This window comes from Patiria miniata, unplaced genomic scaffold (assembly GCF_015706575.1).
Source record: "Patiria miniata isolate m_02_andy unplaced genomic scaffold, ASM1570657v1 HiC_scaffold_9, whole genome shotgun sequence".
In the NCBI taxonomy this organism is placed as follows: domain Eukaryota; kingdom Metazoa; phylum Echinodermata; class Asteroidea; order Valvatida; family Asterinidae; genus Patiria; species Patiria miniata.
Window position 1 is genome coordinate 28,072,540 of NW_024037076.1, and position 22,195 is coordinate 28,094,734.

A 22,195-nucleotide genomic window follows, 5' to 3' on the forward strand; every position below is an offset into this window, starting at 1 on the left:
GGCAGGGAAGTCATAACATGTTCTGCTGGGCCAGTGTACGTCCAACCAAACCCCAGAACTAAAGGGAAAAAAACAGGGGAAACCCCACAGGATGCTAAGTTTATGAGTAAACCCTGTGTGCCACTAATCTCATGACTTGCACGGAAACCTGTATGTTTCCTGAGGAGAATTCAGCATGATTGAACAAGAAGAGTTATGGTTTTGACACGTATATATACCAGGAGTGGCCTAGTGGTTTGGGTTCGTGACTCATGATCAGAGGGTCAGGGGTTCAAATCCAGCAGCTAGTCCATGTTGTGTCCTTGGGCAAGCCACTTCATCCCACTCGCCTCTCTCCACCCAGGAGTTTAAATGGGTACTGGCATTAGCTGGCGAGTAACTGCGATGGACTAGCATCCCGTCCAGGGGGAGTAGAAATATTCTCAGTTGTTTCATGCTACTGAAACCGGAGATAAATGCCGGCCTGATGGGCCACATTGGCTCGTGACAGACTTTACGTGGAGGGGTGCAGGCAGAGGCATCAAGTTTGCATAACAGTGGCTTGGCAGTACCTTCTTCGACCCTGCAAAATGCTTCAAAATCTTATGGTGGATATTGACAGAGCTGTATGACTCGTGACTCGGACTCAGACTCAGGCTGACTCGAGTCCCATTTTCTGTGATTCGGACTCGGACTCGAGTCACGATGACAAATGACTTGGACTCAAATCACAATGAAAAACGACTCAGACTCAACCTGCGGACTCGAACTTGGAGTGGGACTCAGACTCCGACTTGGACTCGACCTGCGCGACTCAGGACTCAAGCAAAATTACCACAAACCACTTATTTTTTTCAAGAATATAGTTACATTTTGAAGACAATCCTTTCCTGAGCAAGCTATATAGTAAGAACTCTACAGAAGAAACACATCTACAGCGTGTGCGGCTGGCTTGTTTTGGATATATTGATTTGGGAAATCAATGTGAGGTTTTAGCAGTACCATGAAATTTATTTACGATATATAGTACTTTAACGGTGACTCTTGACTCGGACTCGGACTCGACCTTTGTGAGTCGTGACTCGGACTCCGAATCGTGACATCTACAGCGTGTACAGCTGGCTTGTTTCAGATCTTTGATTTGAGAAATCAATAAGAGGTTTTAGCAGTACCATGAAATTTATTTACGATATATAGTACTTTAATGGTGACTCTTGACTCGGACTCAGACTCCACCTTTGTGACTCGTGATTCGGACTTGGAATTGACCTGCATGACTCGGCACTCTGACTCGGGAGGGGTGACTCGGACTCGGACCCGGACTCAATGATTGGTGACTCGAAGAAGGTTGAGAAGGGTTGACAGAGTTAATCACTCGGTGTATTAAAACTTTATGGTTGCCAAGGTGCAGACTGAACAGCAGAGGGCGCTGTTCTTCATAAGTTTGGAGTATGCATACTCACAAGTATTTTTCATGAGATTTCACTGGTATTTTTTTTATCAATTAAGTACACGTATCTGACCGTCTTTTATTCACAACTATTGTGAAGAAGAAAGTATTCCCATCATCGCTTCTGACATGAGTTGGAGTTTACTGTGTTTTGCCAAACCACACTTTTTTAAGCTCTTTTGGGGACCTTTAAAACAAACAAAAACGGAGATTTCCATGAGTAATGTTCAGCCATTAAAATAATGCGTTATCTGTTTTACTTAAGAAGGCTTGACGTTAACAACTTTGCAGTTTTAAAAATAAAAAAAAATCAGCAAACAGCCCAGGTTATGAGAATCAAACACTTTTCAAGGATTTATTCCACCACTGCATTAATAGAAAATACATACATTTAAGTCATTCGTTAAAAATTCTTTAGAATGTCTGAAGATTTCTTTCAAAGAAAGCAGTTTTAAAAAAAAAAATCTTCTTCTTCAAAAAACTGGCAGCATACCCACACTAAAGGCCAATATACACGATATTGTTATGCGACAATGTCGCGCGTTTTTATAAATACGCACAAATCAATGAGACATACGATGCACAACTGAGTCGTGTAAATGTTAACGCACACACACTGAATTCTGCATACCTTGAAAGGCGCGCATTATTGTTGCGCAACAAAGTCGCGTATGTGTAAATCGGCCTTAAGAAGGGTCTGCAATTCTGCAGTAAAGGCCATTAAAACATCGCCTGCAATGGATCTTAACTTCAGAAGCATGTGCAGAAATCGCAACAATTCATTCAATTCATGATGTGTTCACGATCAAGCCCTGCACGATGCATCCCCGTTTACTTTGAAGGTTGGTCTTAAGTAGCAAACGATGAAATCTCAACGGCTTTGGTCCAAATGCCTATCCTCACTCCGACGAGCATAGGTCTACAGTCTAGTTTAACGGCAATCCTTTGAATTTAGCGCATTAAACATCGACCACAGTTATTCAAAGGTTACAAGTAAGCATCCACTGGAAGACCCTGCGTGCTTACTTTTAAGCATATTGAACAAAAAGAAGCAGGAAGGACAGAAGTTCCTGTCCACATTCCAATGTGACCTGGTCTTGGGTCTAGTTTAATCAGTTAACGTAGGAGGACCTGTACAGTGAACATGTTCTGGCAATGTATATTCACAGGGGCGGGTGATGGGTAAAATCGTCAAGCTTTCCCTGAGTCTCCGGCAGTGGACGTGTATACACGTCAGTTGTTCACCGTAGTGTTTGTACACACCGTAGTGTTTGTACACACCGTGTTTTGAACTTGAACTTGGCCGCTGTACATGGCCTGTACTGTTGTCGTAGCAAATATCACTCCGCGACAGGGTTTCAGAGTGTTGCAAAATATGAAGTCACGGTGAGAAGTACCGTACAAACATTGTACAAATGACTCTCAAGACTCAGTCTTTATGGTGTTAGACTTCATTTATAATTTGGCCGATATGTCTTGCTTTTTTCGAAGAAAACACAATTTTGGCCAAAAATAATCCCGACAGCAAGTGGTTAATGGTATTCCATTGAGGACTTACAATTTCACTTTCTCCTTCAGTAGCTCATCATGACAAGTTGTCCAATCTAAGCACCAAACAATCATCGAACACCAGCCCCTCCGTATCCATACCGCCATGGACAACACAGACGACACAGTTACCTTGGCTAACTCCGGCTGGTCCGGCAACAGCAACAGCGCCCTCAGCCGGCAAAGCAGCACCAATTTCAGCACCTGCGGCTGCGCCACAAGCGCCCTCTGTTGGTGAGGCCCTGTCTGGCGCATCCTCGCCTTCGAGGTGTTTGGCGTCTCCTGAGGCAATCTGGGCTTGCGTCCCAGCGCCCTCAAGAGTCCTGCTGGAATCGGAGGCCTCACGGTCGGCAATCTTGTCGCTCGATCCGTCGCTGCTCTCCGTTCTGCTCGTCAGAACGGCGTCAAGCTTTTGAACAGCTTCTGACATGGCAGGGACCTGATCTTCTTCGTCAGGACAATCGTAAAAAACTTTGGCTGTGCAGATTGCAAAATCCAGCCGACAGGCGGGAGGCGCGCCGTCTGTCTTTACTCGTTGCCATCTTGAATTTGCTAGAAGTAGACAAAGACATTTTATGTTTTGCTCAAACAAGAAAAAAAACATGGCCTCAAAAATATGTCAATCTTTGAATTAGGGCTGAAAAACCAATGCTTTCTGTACTTTCTGGCCAAGTGAGGCATACCCACTACAGCCAATAACGCACACCTATAGCTATGCATCGGTTCACGTCTGTAAATGGTGCAGAGTGCACGCAACCAAATTCCATGTGACTGTGCACAAACCATTAGTACCTCTGCATGTGCAATACGGATCTGTGCATAGCTGCACAGCCTAAACGGAGGTGAAGCGTCCTTCAATGTTGTTCTGCACCGAGTTCACATGAAGTGACATGACCAATAACGGCTGCCCACTAATCTCAGTGCTCTCAGCAGTCATACATAAGGGTGCAAACAAGTAAATTAATTCCCACAGACACCAGTGATAAATCCCCACACTTCAAAATTCTTTTAAAAATACTCAGAACTCTCACAGGTGTTCAGGCTGCACAGAAAAAATGATATCAAGATGTCGTCTTTCATTTTCATTTCAATTTTTGATCGGTTGACTTTTTTGAGAAATTCTCTCTTAAAGAAAACCACCCCTGAAATGAAGGATATTTCCCAAACTGAAAAAGGTAGCCATTTTGAAAAAGGATCCCTCCACAACATGGCTAAATAGCCATTTAGATACAATGAATGTACACAAAATGTTTATTCATGTCTATCCCAGCAATACAAACCCACTGCCCTCTGACTCCGCCTTAACACACAAGGTCTATGGTACATGCTTTGCACTACTTAACCCTAATGCCCTAGGCATTTTTGGTAGGATGTAACCTCAATCCTGCAAAATCCTCCAACTGCCTCCATGTTAAAATAGCAAACAGCCTCAATCCTCCAAAATCATCTGTTATTTCTTGAATGTGTTCCTCGGAAATGCGACCATTGCCTCAATCCTGCAAAATCCTCCAGCAATCACTGTCAATATTTTGCAGAGCCAGCGACATCCTGGAGCAGTGCGGAGGATTTCAAGTATAATTAGGGCCAATGATTTTCCGTTTCAGAAAACTGCAAATTCCGTTTTCAAAAATCCTGAATTCCGTTTCAGGCTGAAAAATTCTGTTTCACATTTATTCAATACATAAAAAAAGGCATTTAAACATATACCATGTACACAGTAAATAATTCCAAGACGATAATGAAATAGTCGTTTGGTTGGGGCGCGGGAAAACTGCCCCAAAAAGATTTCTATTTTTATCAACGGCCGATCAATGTACAGACATAGTATTTAACTTCACCACAGTCAAGTCGTATACTGCACTGCCACTGCCACACACGCAAGAAACATGCAATAGCCATACAGGCCCATCCCATGACGTCACGCACATCAGCTGGCCGAAGCGAAATTCATGTCTGCCATTTTGTTTTCGGGCTAACGTTAGCGACAAAATAGGATAGTTTACGCATGGAGGAATAAGAACACACGGTAGATTTTGGACCTAAGCACAACATGCATTTCAATAGAGCCAATGTTAGATGTTATACGAATGGTTGATTGATTGAACAGAGAAAAATAAACCTGCCGATGGAGCAAAAGAGACCCGCGAGAGCATGCTGTGAGTGTGATGATTTTCACCGTTGCGCTGACCGACAGCTACGGCATGCATCGGGACTGTCACTCCCATGACTACGCGTACTACGGTAATGATCTCGTAACATTTATTGCTCTGATCTTGAACGTTTTTGTCCCCCCAAAATCGTGATATAAACACCGCTCATTTGTTGTGTGGCTCGTTTGTTCAATCAATCATCAATAATTCGTTTTGTACTCAATAAATTTAACGAAATTATGTTTTTTTATCAATAAAATTGCAGAAATTATTTTCTTCAGATTCAAATTCCGTTTTCCGTTTCGAGGAGCAGATTCCGCGAATTCCGTCTGTTTTCCGCGATCGCGGAAAATCATTGGCCCTATATAATCTAGGCCTAAACTGATGCACGGCTGACGTAAATAACACAAAATCTGGCCTATGACCTTGACACAGTGCATCCTCCAAAATCAGCCACGTCTTTTTACCATATGGCCTCAATCCTGCAAAATCCTCCATTTCGCAAAGAGGATTTGGGAAGGTCAGTCAAGGGGAATCAAGTTCCATGTAAATTAAACGAGGCTGGGTTCTATTTTCCTCAATCCTGCAAAATCCTACACAACTCTTCATGGATTTTGAAGGATATGGGATAGTTTTGGTAAAAGGTTTCATGCATTCTAAACTTGACGCCCCAATGCATTTACATGAAAGTACTTACATGTATTGAAGACGTAGGTAGCATCCAATGCTCCGTTCGGTGTCATACCGCCAAAAATGACAATCTTGTCGCCAACTGCAACAGCTCCATGGGCGGTGCAGCCCAGCGGTATATCCCCTTTGCAGCGGACTTGTTTCCAGGTCAAGGTGCCTAAACAAAAAAAAAAAGAAGTTATAAGCTAATAACGGATCAGAGATCTGGGTAGGTGGGAACTAATTTCGTCGTGTGCCTGGCAGAAGGGCGAATGCGCGTTGGCCCTTAGGTGCGAACGCGTAATCATCAAAATGTTCCCAGCAAAAGGACATGCGCAGAAAACTGCATCTATTTTAATGAAACTTAAGCATTCCCATCGAAAATTAAACCAAGTTGTTCCAAAAATTATGATTCATACCTGTGACCAATTTAGAATTTGTACGATTTATAATACGCATGGGAGAACATTGGATCCATAAAACACATGGGGAACAATAAAGCCTTTCAATGCAATTTTGTTCAAAAGTGATCTTCGCGTCAGAATGCTCATATGTCCTTCTGCTGGGCACCAGATGATTTCTCCAAGATTCTTTAATTAACCAAATGCACAAGCGCTTCCATTACTCAGATGATTTTCTGGGTATTTCGCGTCATATGTATGCAAAGCAGTTTTTACTAGCACAAACCTGTGCACAGAGGGAATAATGGTACCCCAAAAATTGGGTGGGTTTTTGGTCCAAACATACCCTGCAAGTGAGGGGAAAAAACTGATTCATTAGGCATCGTCCACTGTGCACATGGGCAAAAACAACACATGGGCCTTTCCAATGCCACACTGCATGAGGCCCCCCAAAAAATTGTGTTGTCCTCACATGAAACATATCAGGAGGGTCAGTCGGTCGGAGAATTTTTTTGGGGGGGGGGGTTATACATAGTACACATATAAGCCTACTCTTTCTTCTAATTGACAAACAAATGTAAAGAATGGCCACTTGTCTTAAACATAGTCTTAAATGTACCCCATCCATAGGGATGCGGGTATGTGCGTACATTCAAACAGTACAGCTACTGTTCTTCTTGCATTGAATCAATAGCAGGTCACTCAGACAAAAAAATGATAAGATGATTTCTACGACTGAAAAATGGGGGGGGGGATGGCATGTAAGCATAATTTTTTTCCACATACTCACTGGTGTCAAACTCATGCATGTCGTTGAAGAAGATCTCTCGAGACATTCCACCATGCAAGTATATCTTGGTTCCCACGGCAACCATCACATGACCATGCCGACTTGATGGTTTTTTACCTTTGACCTCTAGACACGTCCAAGCAAGACTTGCTGGAAATGGAAAGAATGTGTTTTCTAGTCATAAAACTGAATTTCACTTGAATAAATTTCTTTCTCACAATAAGGCCAAAAAAAATAGGTCGGTCTCTGGTCAGCGTGCGCGTCGATTTTAATCATGCGCGTCAATCTGTTTTTTTCCAAAAATGTTCTGCGGTAGCTCCAACAGCGCCCTCTATTGCCGCACCTCCTCAATTTTTTTACCAAAGAGCACCAAGGAATGGGAAATTGCACCAAGGCAAATGATCGAGAGCACCAAGGCAAATTATGGAGGACACCAATGTACATGAGGACACCAAACAAGCAAAATAGTACCCCACCTTGTCTGTACAATCCAAGCTTGAAGAAAAATTTAAAAAAAGAAAAATAAAAAAAAAAAGCCGCGTCGCCGCGTCAATTCCAGAACTTTGGTCTGACCAGAGACCAAATATTTTTTTTTTTGGGCCTAATGTACGTGTAGCTGTTTTTTCTTTGTACATTAACCTTAACCGAACTCAACCCATCCAAGCCCAACAGCAGGTTTTGTTTAAATCTGTTGGGATAGGTACAGTTCCCCTAAACAGATGGTCTTTTACACTGGGTTGGCATACCTCCAGAAACTAAGTCCAACAGTGTGTGTGTACAATTTCCCATGTGGGTGTTGGAAAGTAAATTAGTAAATTATGCCGGGGAGTTAGGGTTAAGCCCTACCAACAACAGTGTTATAGTCGAGTCCATGTCCTAACAAGTCCATCATAAGTCATCTAGACTTGTCCGAAGTCAACCCGCACTTTTATAGCAATATTTCACCAAATGCGCATTTCTCGCCGTGATGACTTTTTAGTTTCAAGTCTTGCGCATGCTCTGATACCAAATTTATGAAAATTGACCTTAGGGTCAACGCGCTGCCTGCACAGCATTATTTGAGGCTCACACCATGGAAATTGCATTTTCTCATACTACAGTAAAGCTTGCTGTGGTAAGTGTGCTAAATTGCAAATTCAGTTAAAAAACAGTTTGTTTAAAACCACGCTCTGTGAATATGTTCAGATTTAACTGCTCTACATGTGTGCCAAATTCCATTCCATTTCATTCCCTTTTTAGCTTTGGTCACTTAAAAAGGTTTATAACATTTTCTGGAAGATAAGAAGAGTGCTCTCACCTGCATCAAATGCATACAGCTGCCTGTCGCTCACAGGCTCCGCCCCCTGGTGCCCACCACCAAAAACGTACAGTTTGTCACCCAGGGAAGCACAGTTTCGACATGTCCGAGGCGAAGGCGGGGTACCGGTGACAGACACAGTGCTCCACTTTCCAGAATCTGACCACAGATGAGGAAAAAACAATACATTACTAAGGGGCCATTCAGAATAGTCAATGTTTAGAAATTCCGATCTTTTTTCGAAATTGTGTATGGGTTGGTCAAAGAAAATAACTGAAAATCGAAATTAAGTTTTCAATCAAAGTAATAGAAACAAAAAAGAAAGAGAACAAAAATATCAAGCAGCCTCTTCAAAATCGTCTGTCAGGTCCGTCATGTCTGTGCTGTTCCGTTGTTATCAGTTAACCTTGTTTCGATAATCGACCTCTGCGTCTCAATAGCAAGGGCGGATCCAGGGAGGGGCCAAGGGGGGCTACGTCGCAGTAAAGGCAGGCACTGCGTACACCACCATCTTTTCCCCAAAAAGATTCGGTTAAAGTGATCAGAAACTGCCTCAGATCAAACCACAGAGCATCTAGAATCCAAACACTTTTCGGGGACCTTATAAAGCGGGCCCCGAACCCCACACCGTAATTTTTGGGACCCACTTTTTGGGGGACCAATTTTGTTTGGGCCCCCCCCCCCCCACATTGTGTTCTGGATCCACCCTTGCTCATTCCAACAGGGGATAAATGGGGTGATCACGTGAGTGATCCTTTGAGCATATGGGGATGAGGTTGGGTTTGCATAAACATTGAAGTAGACTTAATTGGAAGTCAGGGAAATGGTCAGGGTTTTTTTTTCGGCACAACGAGCTCATGCCAATACGGCAGTACCACAGTTTGGTACATCAAGTCATCAGTGGCCCTCACTCAATGGTGAAACCAGGCTTGAATTGAAGACTTAAGTGCAGCGCTGACACGTATCTGGCGTTAAACATGGCCGCCATCATGCGTGTTTTTTGTGCGAGATCCTGCCGGATCTACTACACTTTTGGACACAGCAAAAGCTAATCATAACGAATCCGAAATCACCATTTTTTTTAAACCTAGGTAGTCATGCCAAACTTACCCAGGTCTAGTACCTGAAGGTCATTCATATTTCTTCCTTGGTCGGCACCACCGAATACGAATATCTTGTTGGGTTGACTCACTGGCTGAAACATGGCGTGTTCGTAACGAGGTCTCAGGCCACTGTAGTCTGGTGTTGTCCACTGGTAGGTGTCTGCGCAAAAAGAAAGTGTGCAAAAACGAAAAATCTTGTCATGGGATGCCACTACCTTGCAACCTTAGAGTTTGACCCAAGATCATTGAACACCATAAAGCATCACAATGGTGCACAGTCACATGGGACAAAGCTATAGTTAGAGCGTAACCAGCGATGTTGCCAATGGGGGTGTGCAACCCCCCCCCCCCAGAAATGTGTTAGTCCTATATGCCACCATGGTTAATGGGTTTAACAGAAATTGGGCACACCCACTGTAACATCCAGTCCCCCCCCCTCCCCCGCCCCCCTATGACGAGAAACCTGGCTACGCCGCTGGGTATAACAGCCCCAACTCCCGAAGTATATTTCACCAGGAGCCTTCCAGAAACTCTTAAAATCCACCACTGCACAAATCTCAAAATTGGCACATTCTTTGTATTTGACTTTTTCACAGGGTATCAAGCTAAATGTTACTGTAATGGTGGCCGGGCTGCGAACTTTTTTCTCCCAAACGACATCCGTATACATGGTTGTTTAGCGCCCTCTAAGATACTTTTATGATACGCGCGCAGGTATATAATTATTGTTTCCCCACGTTTTGGCGAGTAGTGCTACAGCTCAGTCGATAGAAGGTAGGTTTTGCACCGCGAGGTTGCGGGTTAGAATCTCAGTTTTGCACCCGAATTCTTTTCCTTTTCTAACCTGAGGCTTCGGAGGATTTTTTTTTTTTAAGGGAAATAAAGCACGCAAATTCATAACGTTCAAATTCACTTTTTTTTCTAATTTTTTATTTTCTTCTCATGTTTTTATAAAAGTTAAGTCCAAAACGCCATAGCATACACCCATAAGTGGATGTCTTTTGGGAGAAAAAAAATCGCGGCCAGGCTAGACTACCACCATCAACCCTTCAAAACACCTGATGGATTTTGAAGGAAATGGGAGGGTTCCCAGTTTGTGCTCACCCAGATCCAGCTGATACGTCTCTGCATATGCCCCACTTGGGTCTGCGCCCCCGATCACCACCAGTCTGCCTTTGTCGTCTGGCGTCTTGCCAGGCACGTAGCTGCATGTGTGACCCACCCTGACTGAGGGGTGCTGCCCCATGGATGAGATGACATACCACATGCCTGGCTGGGGGCAGTCCCCTGGGCCTAGGATGGGATTCAGCTCCATTTGGTCAAACTGCAAAGAAATTGACTAATTTAGTAACTATGTCATCAGTCATTAATCGAACGCCCTCCTCCCAAAATAGCTCAAGAAATCACTGCTCTAAGACTCAACTGAAATTGGACAATTAGTTGCAGAATTTCCAATTAGCATTTGCAGCTGGGGTTTTCCAAGCTAGTTACTTAGCTAGACCCAGTAACTGGGGCACTAGAACTCCTTTTTTCGAATTTGGACTTTGGTCAGCGGTCAGTCGTACTTCATGTAGCTAGCCACTGACCGCTAGAACTATATAACGGAAAGAACATTGCATCCTAACACCACTTTTTTTCATCATAAGAATAAGATTAAGAATAAGATTAAGACATAAATCTGGGACTGAGAAACATTTCCAATTTTGTTAGCAAATACTTTGAAAATTCACTCGACTCTCCATATACTTTGTACACGACCAAAGAAGTGGTGTCTGCATTCTTTCCCAAAAAACAATGGTTTTTAGAACAAATTGTGAAGTAGCTGCTTATATCACAGCGCCCTCACCATCCCCAGGCTGCCAGTGCCAGGCAAATTCGGCAAAACTACATTTAATTTGTGGGCATTCACTGTCACTCAGTGTCACTGTCAGCGCAGCATAGTCAGTGTTGTGTCAGGTTTCTCTAAGCTTTTCGTAGATATTAGACATGCCAAACACGTAAAAATGGTTGGTGCTACAATTATACCGTACCAGTTAAATTCAGTGAATAAAAATCCAAATAAAAGTAATTTCAACTGTTTCAAACTAATTCAAAGCACCGACATCAAAACTCGTGCGTCCACCAGAGTGAACCTGGCCGCGTATTCGGCCAGATACCACAGCCGCGTATTCAGCCGTGTATTCAGCCGCGTATTCAAAAAGTACGGAGGCCAATAAACAACTTTATTGATATGATAAATTTTTATATATTTTATGCGGATTTCATCGAGGAGTGTACCGAAAATGAAGGACGTCAGTATTATGCTTGATGGTCAGTTATTGAGGACTAGAGGCTTCCTATCAATTATTTTGGTGTCAGATCTAGGGCAGCTATGAATCACGTGATACTCGTCCTGATAAAAATCGTACTTTAATAGCATTTTGCGGTTGTACAACAACATTAAACTTTAAGTTAAACTTCGAGACAAATTGTACCAAACAGTGAAGAAGAAAAAGTCAAATCGCCGATGTCATCTTAAAGAGTGGTGTCCCGCCTACACTTTATTTTGGTTTCAGGTGTATGGGATGTGTCTGTCACGTGACAGTGGCATAATATAATGGGCTTTCACCGCCAAATTTACTTTTTTTTATAATATTTAATGCGGATTTCAGGAAAAAGTGTACCGAAAATGCAACATGTTCGAATTATGTTTGATGGTCAGTTATTGAGGACTAGAGGTTTCCTATCAATTATTTTGGTTTCAGATCTAGGGTAGCTATGAATCACGTGATACTCGTCCTGAGGAAAATCGTACTTTAATAGCATTTTGCGGTAACGTTGTACAACATTAAACTTAATAAGTTAAACTTCGAGACAAAGTGTACCAAACAGTGAAGAAGAAAAAGTCAAATCGCCGATGTCATCTTAAAGAGTGGTGTCTCGCCTACACTTTATTTTGGTTTCAGGTGTTTGGGATGTGTCTGTCACGTGACAGTGGCATAACAAAATGGGCTTTAACCGCCAAATTTACTTTATTTTATATATTTAATGGGGATTTCAGGAAAAAGTGTACCGAAAATGCAACATGTCCGAATTATGTTTGATGGTCAGTTATTGAGGACTAAAGGCTTCCTGTAAATTATTTTGGTTTCAGATCTAGGGCAGATATGAATCACGTGATACTCGTCCTGAGAAAAATCGTACAAATAGCATTTTGCGGTTGTACAACATTAAACTTTATAAGTTAAACTTCGAGACAAAGTGTACCAAACAGTGTAGGAGAAAAAGTCAAATCGCCGATGTCATCTTAAAGAGTGGTGTCTAGCCTACACTCTATTTTGGTTTCAGGTGTGTGGGGTGTATTTGTCACGTGACAATGGCATAACAAAATGGGCTTTAACCGCCAAATTTACTTTATTTTATATATTTAATGGGGATTTCAGGAAAAAGTGTACCGAAAATGCAACATGTCCGAATTATGTTTGATGGTCAGTTATTGAGGACTAGAGGCTTCCTGTAAATTATTTTGGTTTCAGATCTAGGGCAGATATGAATCACGTGATACTCGTCCTAATAAAAAACGTACTAAAATAGCATTTTGCAGTAACGTTGTGCATTTAAATTAAGTTAAACTTCGAGACAAAGTGTACCAAACAGTGTAGGAGAAAAAGTCAAATCGCCGATGACCTCTTAAAGAGTGGTGTCCCGCCTACACTCTATTTTGGTTTCAGGTGTGTGGGTGGTATCTGTCACGTGACAATGGCATAACATAATGGGCTTTCACCGCCAAATTTACTTTTATTTTATTATATTTATTGCGGATTTCAGGAAAAAGTGTACCGAAAATGCAACATGTTCGAATTATGTTTGATGGTCAGTTATTGAGGACTAGAGGCTTCCTATAAATTATTTTGGTTTCAGATCTAGGGCAGCTATGAATCACGTGATACTCGTCCTGAGAAAAATCGTACTAAAATAGCATTTTGCGGTAATTGTACATTATTAAAACTTAAGTTAAACTTCGAGACAAAGTGTACCAAACAGTGTAGGAGAAAAAGTCAAATCGCCGGTGTCATCTTAAAGAGTGGTGTCCCGCCTACACTCTATTTTGGTTTCAGGTGTATGGGGTGTATCTGTCACGTGACAATGGCAATACAAAATGGGCTTTCACCGCCAAATTTACTTTTATTATTTTATATATTTAATGCATATTTCAGGAAAAAGTGTACCGAAAATGCAACATATCCGAATTATGTTTGATGGTCAGTTATTGAGGACTAGAGGCTTCCTATAAATTATTTTGGTTTCAGATCTAGGGCAGCTATGAATCACGTGATACTCGTCCTGAGAAAAATCGTACAAATAGCATTTTGCGGTTGTACAACATTAAACTTAAGTTAAACTTCGAGACAAAGTGTACCAAACAGTGTAGGAGAAAAAGTCAAATCGCCGATGACATCTTAAAGAGTCGTGGCCCGCCTACTCTTTATTTTGGTTTCAGGTGTGTGGGGTGTATCTGTCACGTGACAATGGCAATACAAAATGGGCTTTCATCGCCAAATTAACTTTATTTTATTATATTTAATGCGCGTATGCGGATTTCAGGAAAAAACTGTACCGAAAATGCAACATGTCCGAATTATGTTTGATGTTCATTTATTGAGGACTAGAGGCTTCCTATAAATTATTTTAGTTTCAGATCTAGAGCAGCTATGAATCACGTGATACTCGTCCTGAGAAAAATCGTACTAAAATAGCATTTTGCGGTTGTACAACATTAAACTTAAGTTAAAATTCGAGAGAAAGTGCACCAAACAGTGAAGGAGAAAAAGTGAAATCGCCGATGACATCTTAAAGTTAGAGTGGTTGCCCGTCTGTTCAATTATTGAGGACTAGAGGCGTCGTAATGTTATACATGCTGCAAAATGTGATCTGTTTTCCAGATAGATAATTTATGTTATTCAACGAATTTTTCAAAATAAACGACAAATATCAATATTTTTCTATACTGTATCAGAGTTCACAATATAAGCAACCATGTCGTCAACGAGTTTTGAAAATTTGATGCAATAATTACTTAGAAATTAACTGCTTAATGCGAATCATCACATTTAACGTAATTTTCGAACGCTTTTAGAGATGTTGAAAAATAAATGCATCATTTAAAACAGAGTGTACCTCACAATGTTGTCAAAAACTCATAATTTTATTGCATAATCTACGAGATCATGTGACTGGGCATGTTTTATTTTGGTATTGGTTTCAGCCGAGCACTAATTAGTGCCTAATTAGCCTCTTAAAGCGACCCCATTTTCCAAGCACTATAAGAATGCATTCTTTTCAACTGCGTATATCACTGCTCCTTTAAAACAAAGTGTACCTCACATGTTGTCAAAAACTCATAATTTTATTGCTTTTAATAATCTACGAGATCATGTGACCGGGCACACTTAATTTTGGTATTGGCTTCAAAGTAGTACTAATTAGTGACTAATCGGCCAGTGACCCAATTTTCCGGCACTATCAGCATACATTCTTTTCAACTGCGTATATCACTGCTTCTTTAAAACAAAGTGTACCTCATATGTTGCCAAAAACTTGCAGTTTTATTTCATAATCTACGAGATCATATCACTGGACACACTTAATATTTTGGTATTGGCTTCATCCAAGGACTAATTAGTGCCTAATTAGCCCCTTAAATTGACCCAAGTTTCAAAGCACTATCAGCATGCATTCTTTTCAACTGCATACATCACTGGTCCTTTAAAACAAAGTGTACCTCACATGTTGTCAAAAACTCATAATTTTATTGCATAATCTACGAGATCATATCACTGGGCACACTCTATTTTGGTATTGGCTTCAGCCGAACACTAATTAGTGCCTAATTGGCCCCTTAAAGTGACCCAATTTTCCCGGCACTATCAGAATGCATTCTTTTCAACTGCGTATATCACTGCTCCTTTAAAACAAAGTGTACCTCACATGTTGTCAAAAACTCATCATTTTATTGCATAATCTACGAGTTCATGTGACCGGGCACACTTAATTTTGGTATTGGCTTCATCCAAGTACTAATTAGTGCCTAATCGGCCCCTTAAAGTGACCCCATTTTCCCGGCACTATCAGAATGCATTCTTCTCAACTGCGTATATCACTGCTCCTTTAAAACAAAGTGTACCTCACATGTTGTCAAAAACTCATAATTTTATTGCATAATCTACGAGATCATATCACTGGGCACACTCAATTTTGGTATTGACTTCAGCCGAACACTAATTAGTGCCTAATTGACCCCTTAAAGTGACCCAATTTTCCCGGCACTATCAGCATGCATTCTTTTTAACTACGTATATCACTGCTCCTTTAAAACAAAGTGTACCTCACATGTTGCCAAAAACTCATCATTTTATTGCATAATCTACGAGATCATGTGACCGGGCACACTCAATTTTGGTATTGGCTTCATCCAATGACTAATTAGTGACTAATCGGCCCCTAAAAGTGACCCTATTTTCCCAGCACTATCAGCATGCATTCTTTTCAACTGCATACATCACTGCTCCTTTTAAACTAAGTGTGCCCAGTGATATGATCTCGCAACTTGGGAGGTACACTTTGTTTTAAAGGAGCAGTGATGTACGCAGTTGAAAAGAATGCATGCTGATAGTGCTGGGAAAATTGGGTCACTTTAAGGGGCTAATTAGGCACTAATTAGTCCTTGGATGAAGCCAATACCAAAAGTAAGTGTGCCCAGTCACATGATCGCGTAGATTATGCAATAAAATTATGAGTTTTGAAAACATGTGAGGTACACTTTGTTTTAAAGGACCAGTGATGTATGCAGTTGGAAAAAGAATGCATGCTGATAGTGCCTTGAAAATTGGGTCAATTTAAGGGGCTAATTAGTCACTAATTAGTCCTTGGATGAAGCCAATACCAAAATATTAAGTGTGTCCAGTGATATGATCTCGTAGATTATGAAATAAAACTGCAAGTTTTTGGCAACATATGAGGTACACTTTGTTTTAAAGAAGCAGTGATATACGCAGTTGAGAAGAATGCATTCTGATAGTGCCGGGAAAATGTGGTCACTTTAAGGGGCCGATTAGTCACTAATTAGTACTAATTTGAAGCCAATACCAAAATCAAGTGTGCCCGGTCACATGATCTCGTAGATTAAGCAATAAAATTATGAGTTTTTGACAACATGTGAGGTACACTTTGTTTTAAAGGAGCAGTGATATACGCAGTTGAGAAGAATGCATTCTGATAGTGCCGGGAAAATGGGGCCACTGTAAGGGGCCGATTAGTCACTAATTAGTACTAATTTGAAGCCAATACCAAAATCAAGTGTGCCCGGTCACATGATCTCGTAGATTAAGCAATAAAATTATGAGTTATTGACAACATGTGAGGTACACTTTGTTTTAAAGGAGCAGTGATATACGCAGTTGAAAAGAATGCATTCTCATAGTGCCTGGAAAATGGGGTCACTTTAAGAGGCTAACTAGGCACTAATTAGTGCTCGGCTGAAGCCAATACTAAAATGAAGCGTGCCCAGTCACATGATCTCGTAGATTATGCAATAAAATTATGAGTTTTTGACAACATGTGAGGTACACTCTGTTTTAAATGATGCATTTATTTTTCAACATCTCTAAAAGCGTTCGAAAATTACGTTAAATGTGATGATTCGCATTATAAGCAGTTAATTTATAAGTAATTATTGCATCAAATTTTCAAAACGCGTTGACGACATGGTTGCTTTAATGTGAACTCTGATACAGCATAGAAAAATATTGATATTTGTCGTTTATTTTGAAAAATTCGTTGAATAAAATAAATTATCTATCTGGAAAACAGATCACCTTTTGCAGCATGTATAACATTTTATAGGACGCCTCTAGTCCTCAATAACTAAACATCAAACATAATTCGGACATGTTGCATTTTCGGTACACTTTTTCCTGAAATCCGCATTAAATAATAAAAAAAAGTAAATTTGGCGGTGAAAGCCCATTATGTTATGCCACTGTCACGTGACAGACACATCCCATACACCTGAAACCAAAATAGAGTGTAGGCGGGAGACCACCCTTTAAGATGACATCGGCGATTTGACTTTTTCTTCTTCACTGTTTGGTACACTTTGTCTCGAACTTTAACTTTAAAAAGTTTTAATAATGTTGTTGTACAACCGCAAAATGCTATTTTGGTACGATTTTCCTCAGGACGAGTATCACGTGATTCATAGCTGCCCTAGATCTAAAACCAAAATAATTTATAGGAAGCCTCTAGTCCTCAATAACTGACCATCAAACATAATTCGGACATGTTGCATTTTCGGTACACTTTTTCCTGAAATATGCATTAAATATATAAAATAATAAATTAGTAAATTTGGCGGTGAAAGCCCATTTTGTATTGCCATTGTCACGTGACAGATAGACACCCCATACACCTGAAACCAAAATAGAGTGTAGGCGGGACACCACTCTTTAAGATGTCATCGGCGATTTGACTTTTTCTCCTACACTGTTTAGTACACTTTGTCTCGAAGTTTAACTTAAGTTTTAATAATGTACAATTACCGCAAAATGCTATTTTAGTACGATTTTTCTCAGGCCGAGTATCACGTGACTCATAGCTGCCCTAGATCTGAAACCAAAATAAATTATAGGAAGCCTCTAGTCCTCAATAACTGACCATCAAACATAATTCGGACATGCTGCATTTTCGGTACACTTTTTCCTGAAATATGCATTAAATATATAAAATATAGTAAATTTGGCGGTGAAAGCCCATTTTGTATTGCCATTGTCACGTGACAGATACACCCCACACACCTGAAACCAAAATAGTGTAGGCGGGACACCACTCTTTAAGATGTCATCGGCGATTTGACTTTTTCTCCTACACTGTTTGGTACACTTTGTCTCAAAGTTTAACTTAAGTTTAATGTTGTACAACCGCAAAATGCTATTTGTACGATTTTTTCAGGACGGGTATCACGTGATTCATAACTGCCCTAGATCTGAAACCAAAATAATTTATAGGAAGCCTCTAGTCCTCAATAACTGACCATCAAACATAATTCGGACATGTTTCATTTTCAGTACACTTTTTCCTGAAATCCGCATTAAATATATAAAAAAAAAGTAAATTTGGCGGTGAAAGCCCATTATGTTATGCCACTGTCACGTGACAGACACATCCCAAACACCTGAAACCAAAATAAAGTGTAGGCGGGATACCACTCTTTAAGATGACATCGGCGATTTGACTTTTTCTTCTTCACTGTTTGGTACACTTTGTCTCGAAGTTTAACTTAAGTTTAAATTAATGTTGTACAACGTTACCGCAAAATGCTATTAAAGTACGATTTTCCTCAAGACGAGTATCACGTGATTCATAGCTGCCCTAGATCTGAAACCAAAATAAGTTATAGGAAGCCTCTAGTCCTCAATAACTGACCATCAAACATAATTCGGACATGTTGCATTTTCGGTACACTTTTTCCTGAAATCCGCATTAAATATATAAAAAAGTAAATTTGGCGGTGAAAGCCCATTATGTTATGCCACTGTCACGTGACAGACACATCCCATACACCTGAAACCAAAATAAAGTGTAGGCGGGACACCACTCTTTAAGATGACATCGGCGATTTGACTTTTTCTTCTTCACTGTTTGGTACACTTTGTCTCGAAGTTTAACTTAAGTTTAATGTTGTACAACCGCAACATGCTATTAAAGTACGATTTTCCTCAGGACGAGTATCACGTGATTCATAGCCGCCCTAGATCTGAAACCAAAATAATTTATAGGAAGCCTCTAGTCCTCAATAACTGACCATCAAGCATAATTCGGACATGTTGCATTTTCGGTACACTTTTTCCTGAAATCCGCATTAAATATTATAAAAAAAGTAAATTTGGCGGTGAAAGCCCATTATGTTATGCCACTGTCACGTGACAGACACATCCCATACACCTGAAACCAAAATAAAGTGTAGGCGGGAGACCACCCTTTAAGATGACACCGGCGATTTGACTTTTACTTCTTCACTGTTTGGTACACTTTGTCTCGAACTTTAAATTAAAGTTTAATGTTGTTGTACAACCGCAAAATGCTATTTGTACGATTTTTCTCAGGACGAGTATCACGTGATTCATAGCTGCCCTAGATCTGAAACCAAAATAATTTATAGGAAGCCTCTAGTCCTCAATAACTGACCATCAAACATAATTCGGACATGTTGCATTTTCAGTACACTTTTTCCTGAAATCCGCATTAAATATATATAAAAAAAGGAGTAAATTTGGCGGTGAAAGCCCATTATGTTATGCCACTGTCACGTGACAGACACATCCCAAACACCTGAAACCAAAATAAAGTGTAGGCGGGACACCACTCTTTAAAATGACATCGGCGATTTGACTTTTTCTTCTTCACTGTTTGGTACACTTTGTCTCGAAGTTTAACTTAAGTTTAAATTAATGTTGTACAACCGCAAAATGCTATTAAAGTACGATTTTCCTCAAGACGAGTATCACGTGATTCATAGCTGCCCTAGATCTGAAACCAAAATAATTTATAGGAAGCCTCTAGTCCTCAATAACTGACCATCAAACATAAAACTGACGTCCTTCATTTTCGGTACACTCCTCGATGAAATCCGCATTAAATATATAAAAATTTATCACATCAATAATGTTGTTTACTGGCCTCCGTACTTTATGAATACGCGGCTGAATACACGGCTGAATACGCGGCTGTGGTATCTGGCCGAATACGCGGCCAGGTTCACTCAGGTGTGCGTCCCTCACCTCAGCAACAGCAGTGGCTTATACCCTGTTTCATAGGTGGTTTCCGAACGGCCACCGGGCCAACCTCGAGCACCAGACTATTTTTGTAATCAACAAATAATGTATCGATAAATAAAATGGGCTGGGCAGAATTGAAATTTAAATCGATCTCTTAATTTGTTGTCCTTGGAATACTCGCAAAGGTGCCGTAAAAAAAAATTAGATTTTTTTTCCTAATGCCACAAAGTGAAAACTGGGGAGCATGCACATGATAACTCTGCGTATAGTACATGTAGTACCAAAGAAAGATCGGACACTGGTATCTTAAGGTACAGCGCCCAATGAAACACTATGACGTCATAAAATTGGGCCACTGGAAAAGGCGCCTCAAGCGTTGGATAGGTAAACGCGTGTAAGGCTGAGTAGAATCAATACGTGAAATATACAACATCGTAAAATGCATCGTAAAATGACGAAGAAAACAATTTTTAAAGGTGACGAAATGAAGAGACGATGATTGAATAAATGAATAAGACTAGAGGGGGATAAAAGTAGACCTGTAAAATGAAAATAGTAACATGCTGAGATTCAGCAATGTTTATCAAATCGCAGAATACATTTAGGACTCCAGTGGCGATTGCTTCAAAAGTCCGCATCTTTCCAAAATTTTTCAAACGTGGAAACCAGATTTAAAGGATGAGACATGGGTTTCACGTGGGCAGATTTTAAATTTTATGCACGGTCATTAATATCAGTTGAACTTTTTTATTTTAAGTCATACAAAAAGAAAACACACCTATGATTGTTTCACCACAAGAATTATCTCCAAAGTAGTCCATTTGTTTTAGAATGATAAAGTGACAGTCATGTTGAAGTAGAACTGAAAAAAAATAAAAAGAAATCAAACTTTGCTCTATTCAAGACGTGTTGTCGTGTGCCCCTTATAAATCCCCGTCAATTGTTTTTCGTGAGAAGCCGTCAAACAGTTAATAAAAACGACTGTCGAAACATACGCGAAAAATACAATAAATTTTTTTTAATCTTTTGTTACTAGTTTCTGTCAAAAAAGGACTCTCTCTAAACAAAACAATGGTCTCGGCGCACGGAGTCAAACGTGCCTATCGGTCTACATACTTTAATTTTCTTTCCATATCAACACGGATGCCCTACTATATTGAACAAAAAGAACTCACTCGTTTTTCGGGCAAATAACGAGAGAAATAACAGTTGTATTAATTTGAAATTTAGCCCAACGATTTGTCTTGAAACACTGTAAAAAGGTTGGATAAAACACTGCTGGGCAATTTAATTTACCCAGCAGGTATGAAATTACCTCATATTGGGTTGAATTGGGTAAAACTGTCAAACTATTGGGACGAATATGCCCAAGAGGGGAAGGCAGTTGATAATTCGACCATAATTGGTCGAATTATCAACCCATTTTGCCCAACTTTTTTACAGTGTATGTAACATCAGGAGATTCTATTTCATGAAAAACCATCAACCAATAAAATAATAAAATTACCGAAACAATATGGTGTTTTAAACGCAAAAAAAAACACGAATGAACAAAAGCAACACATTCCTCTTGCAAAGGAAGAAATACCTGTTTTATCGAGTCCAGAAGTTCGTTTGTTTCACTATTTCGCAAAGGGCAGTTTACCCGCACACTTTTGACAACCGAGGGTCAAAAAAGGGCGCGCTAAACAAAACAGCGGTCTTGCACGTGGCCGTGGAGACAAACGTGCCATACAGTCTACATTAATTCCCCTCAAATAGAGGGCGCGCCACATAAATAGTGGTCATCACCACTAACAAAGCATCAACACGACCGCCTCATTATTCAACAAAGAGAACACACCCGTTGTTTTGGCAATAACTCAAGAAATCCTTAATGTATTAAACTGAACTTTCTTCCAGTGATTTGTCATGATGTATAACATTACGAAATTAAAATTTGATGATAAACCGTCAAACAATTGAAAAAATAATATAACCGAAACAATAGTGTTTTG

The 22,195-nt window shown here is 40.3% G+C and overlaps 1 protein-coding gene across 2 annotated transcripts; it reads right to left on the reverse strand.

Moving 5' to 3' along the window:
- Window positions 1-1,756: 1,756 nt before the first annotated feature.
- On the reverse strand, window positions 1,757-20,485 carry LOC119720746 (rab9 effector protein with kelch motifs-like). Of its 2 annotated transcripts, none has more exons than XM_038190577.1 (7): window positions 20,202-20,485; window positions 10,492-10,711; window positions 9,395-9,547; window positions 8,285-8,443; window positions 6,988-7,137; window positions 5,825-5,974; window positions 1,757-3,529 (listed from the first exon to the last, which is right to left on the reverse strand). In XM_038190577.1, exons 2-7 carry the CDS (start codon window positions 10,700-10,702, stop codon window positions 3,015-3,017), a joined length of 1,338 nt encoding a protein of 445 aa, XP_038046505.1. In that variant the 5' UTR covers window positions 10,703-10,711; window positions 20,202-20,485; the 3' UTR covers window positions 1,757-3,014. The 2 variants fall into 2 exon arrangements, with proteins under 2 accessions (XP_038046505.1, XP_038046504.1); XM_038190576.1 differs by lacking the exon at window positions 20,202-20,485 and adding an exon at window positions 11,418-11,576.
- Window positions 20,486-22,195: the final 1,710 nt, after the last annotated feature.

What these genes read in the sequence shown, in the direction of transcription:
- LOC119720746 (XM_038190577.1), bottom strand. Translation starts at nt 10,702, where the DNA reads ATGGAGCTGAATCCCATCCTAGGCCCAGGGGACTGCCCCCAGCCAGGC. An exon ending in GACGTATCAGCTGGATCTGG is followed by an intron (nt 9,548 to 10,491) that starts GTGAGCACAAAC and finishes CTTTTTGCGCAG; the next exon opens with ACACCTACCAGTGGACAACA. An exon ending in GCTGTATGCATTTGATGCAG is followed by an intron (nt 7,138 to 8,284) that starts GTGAGAGCACTC and finishes TTCCATTTCCAG; the next exon opens with CAAGTCTTGCTTGGACGTGT.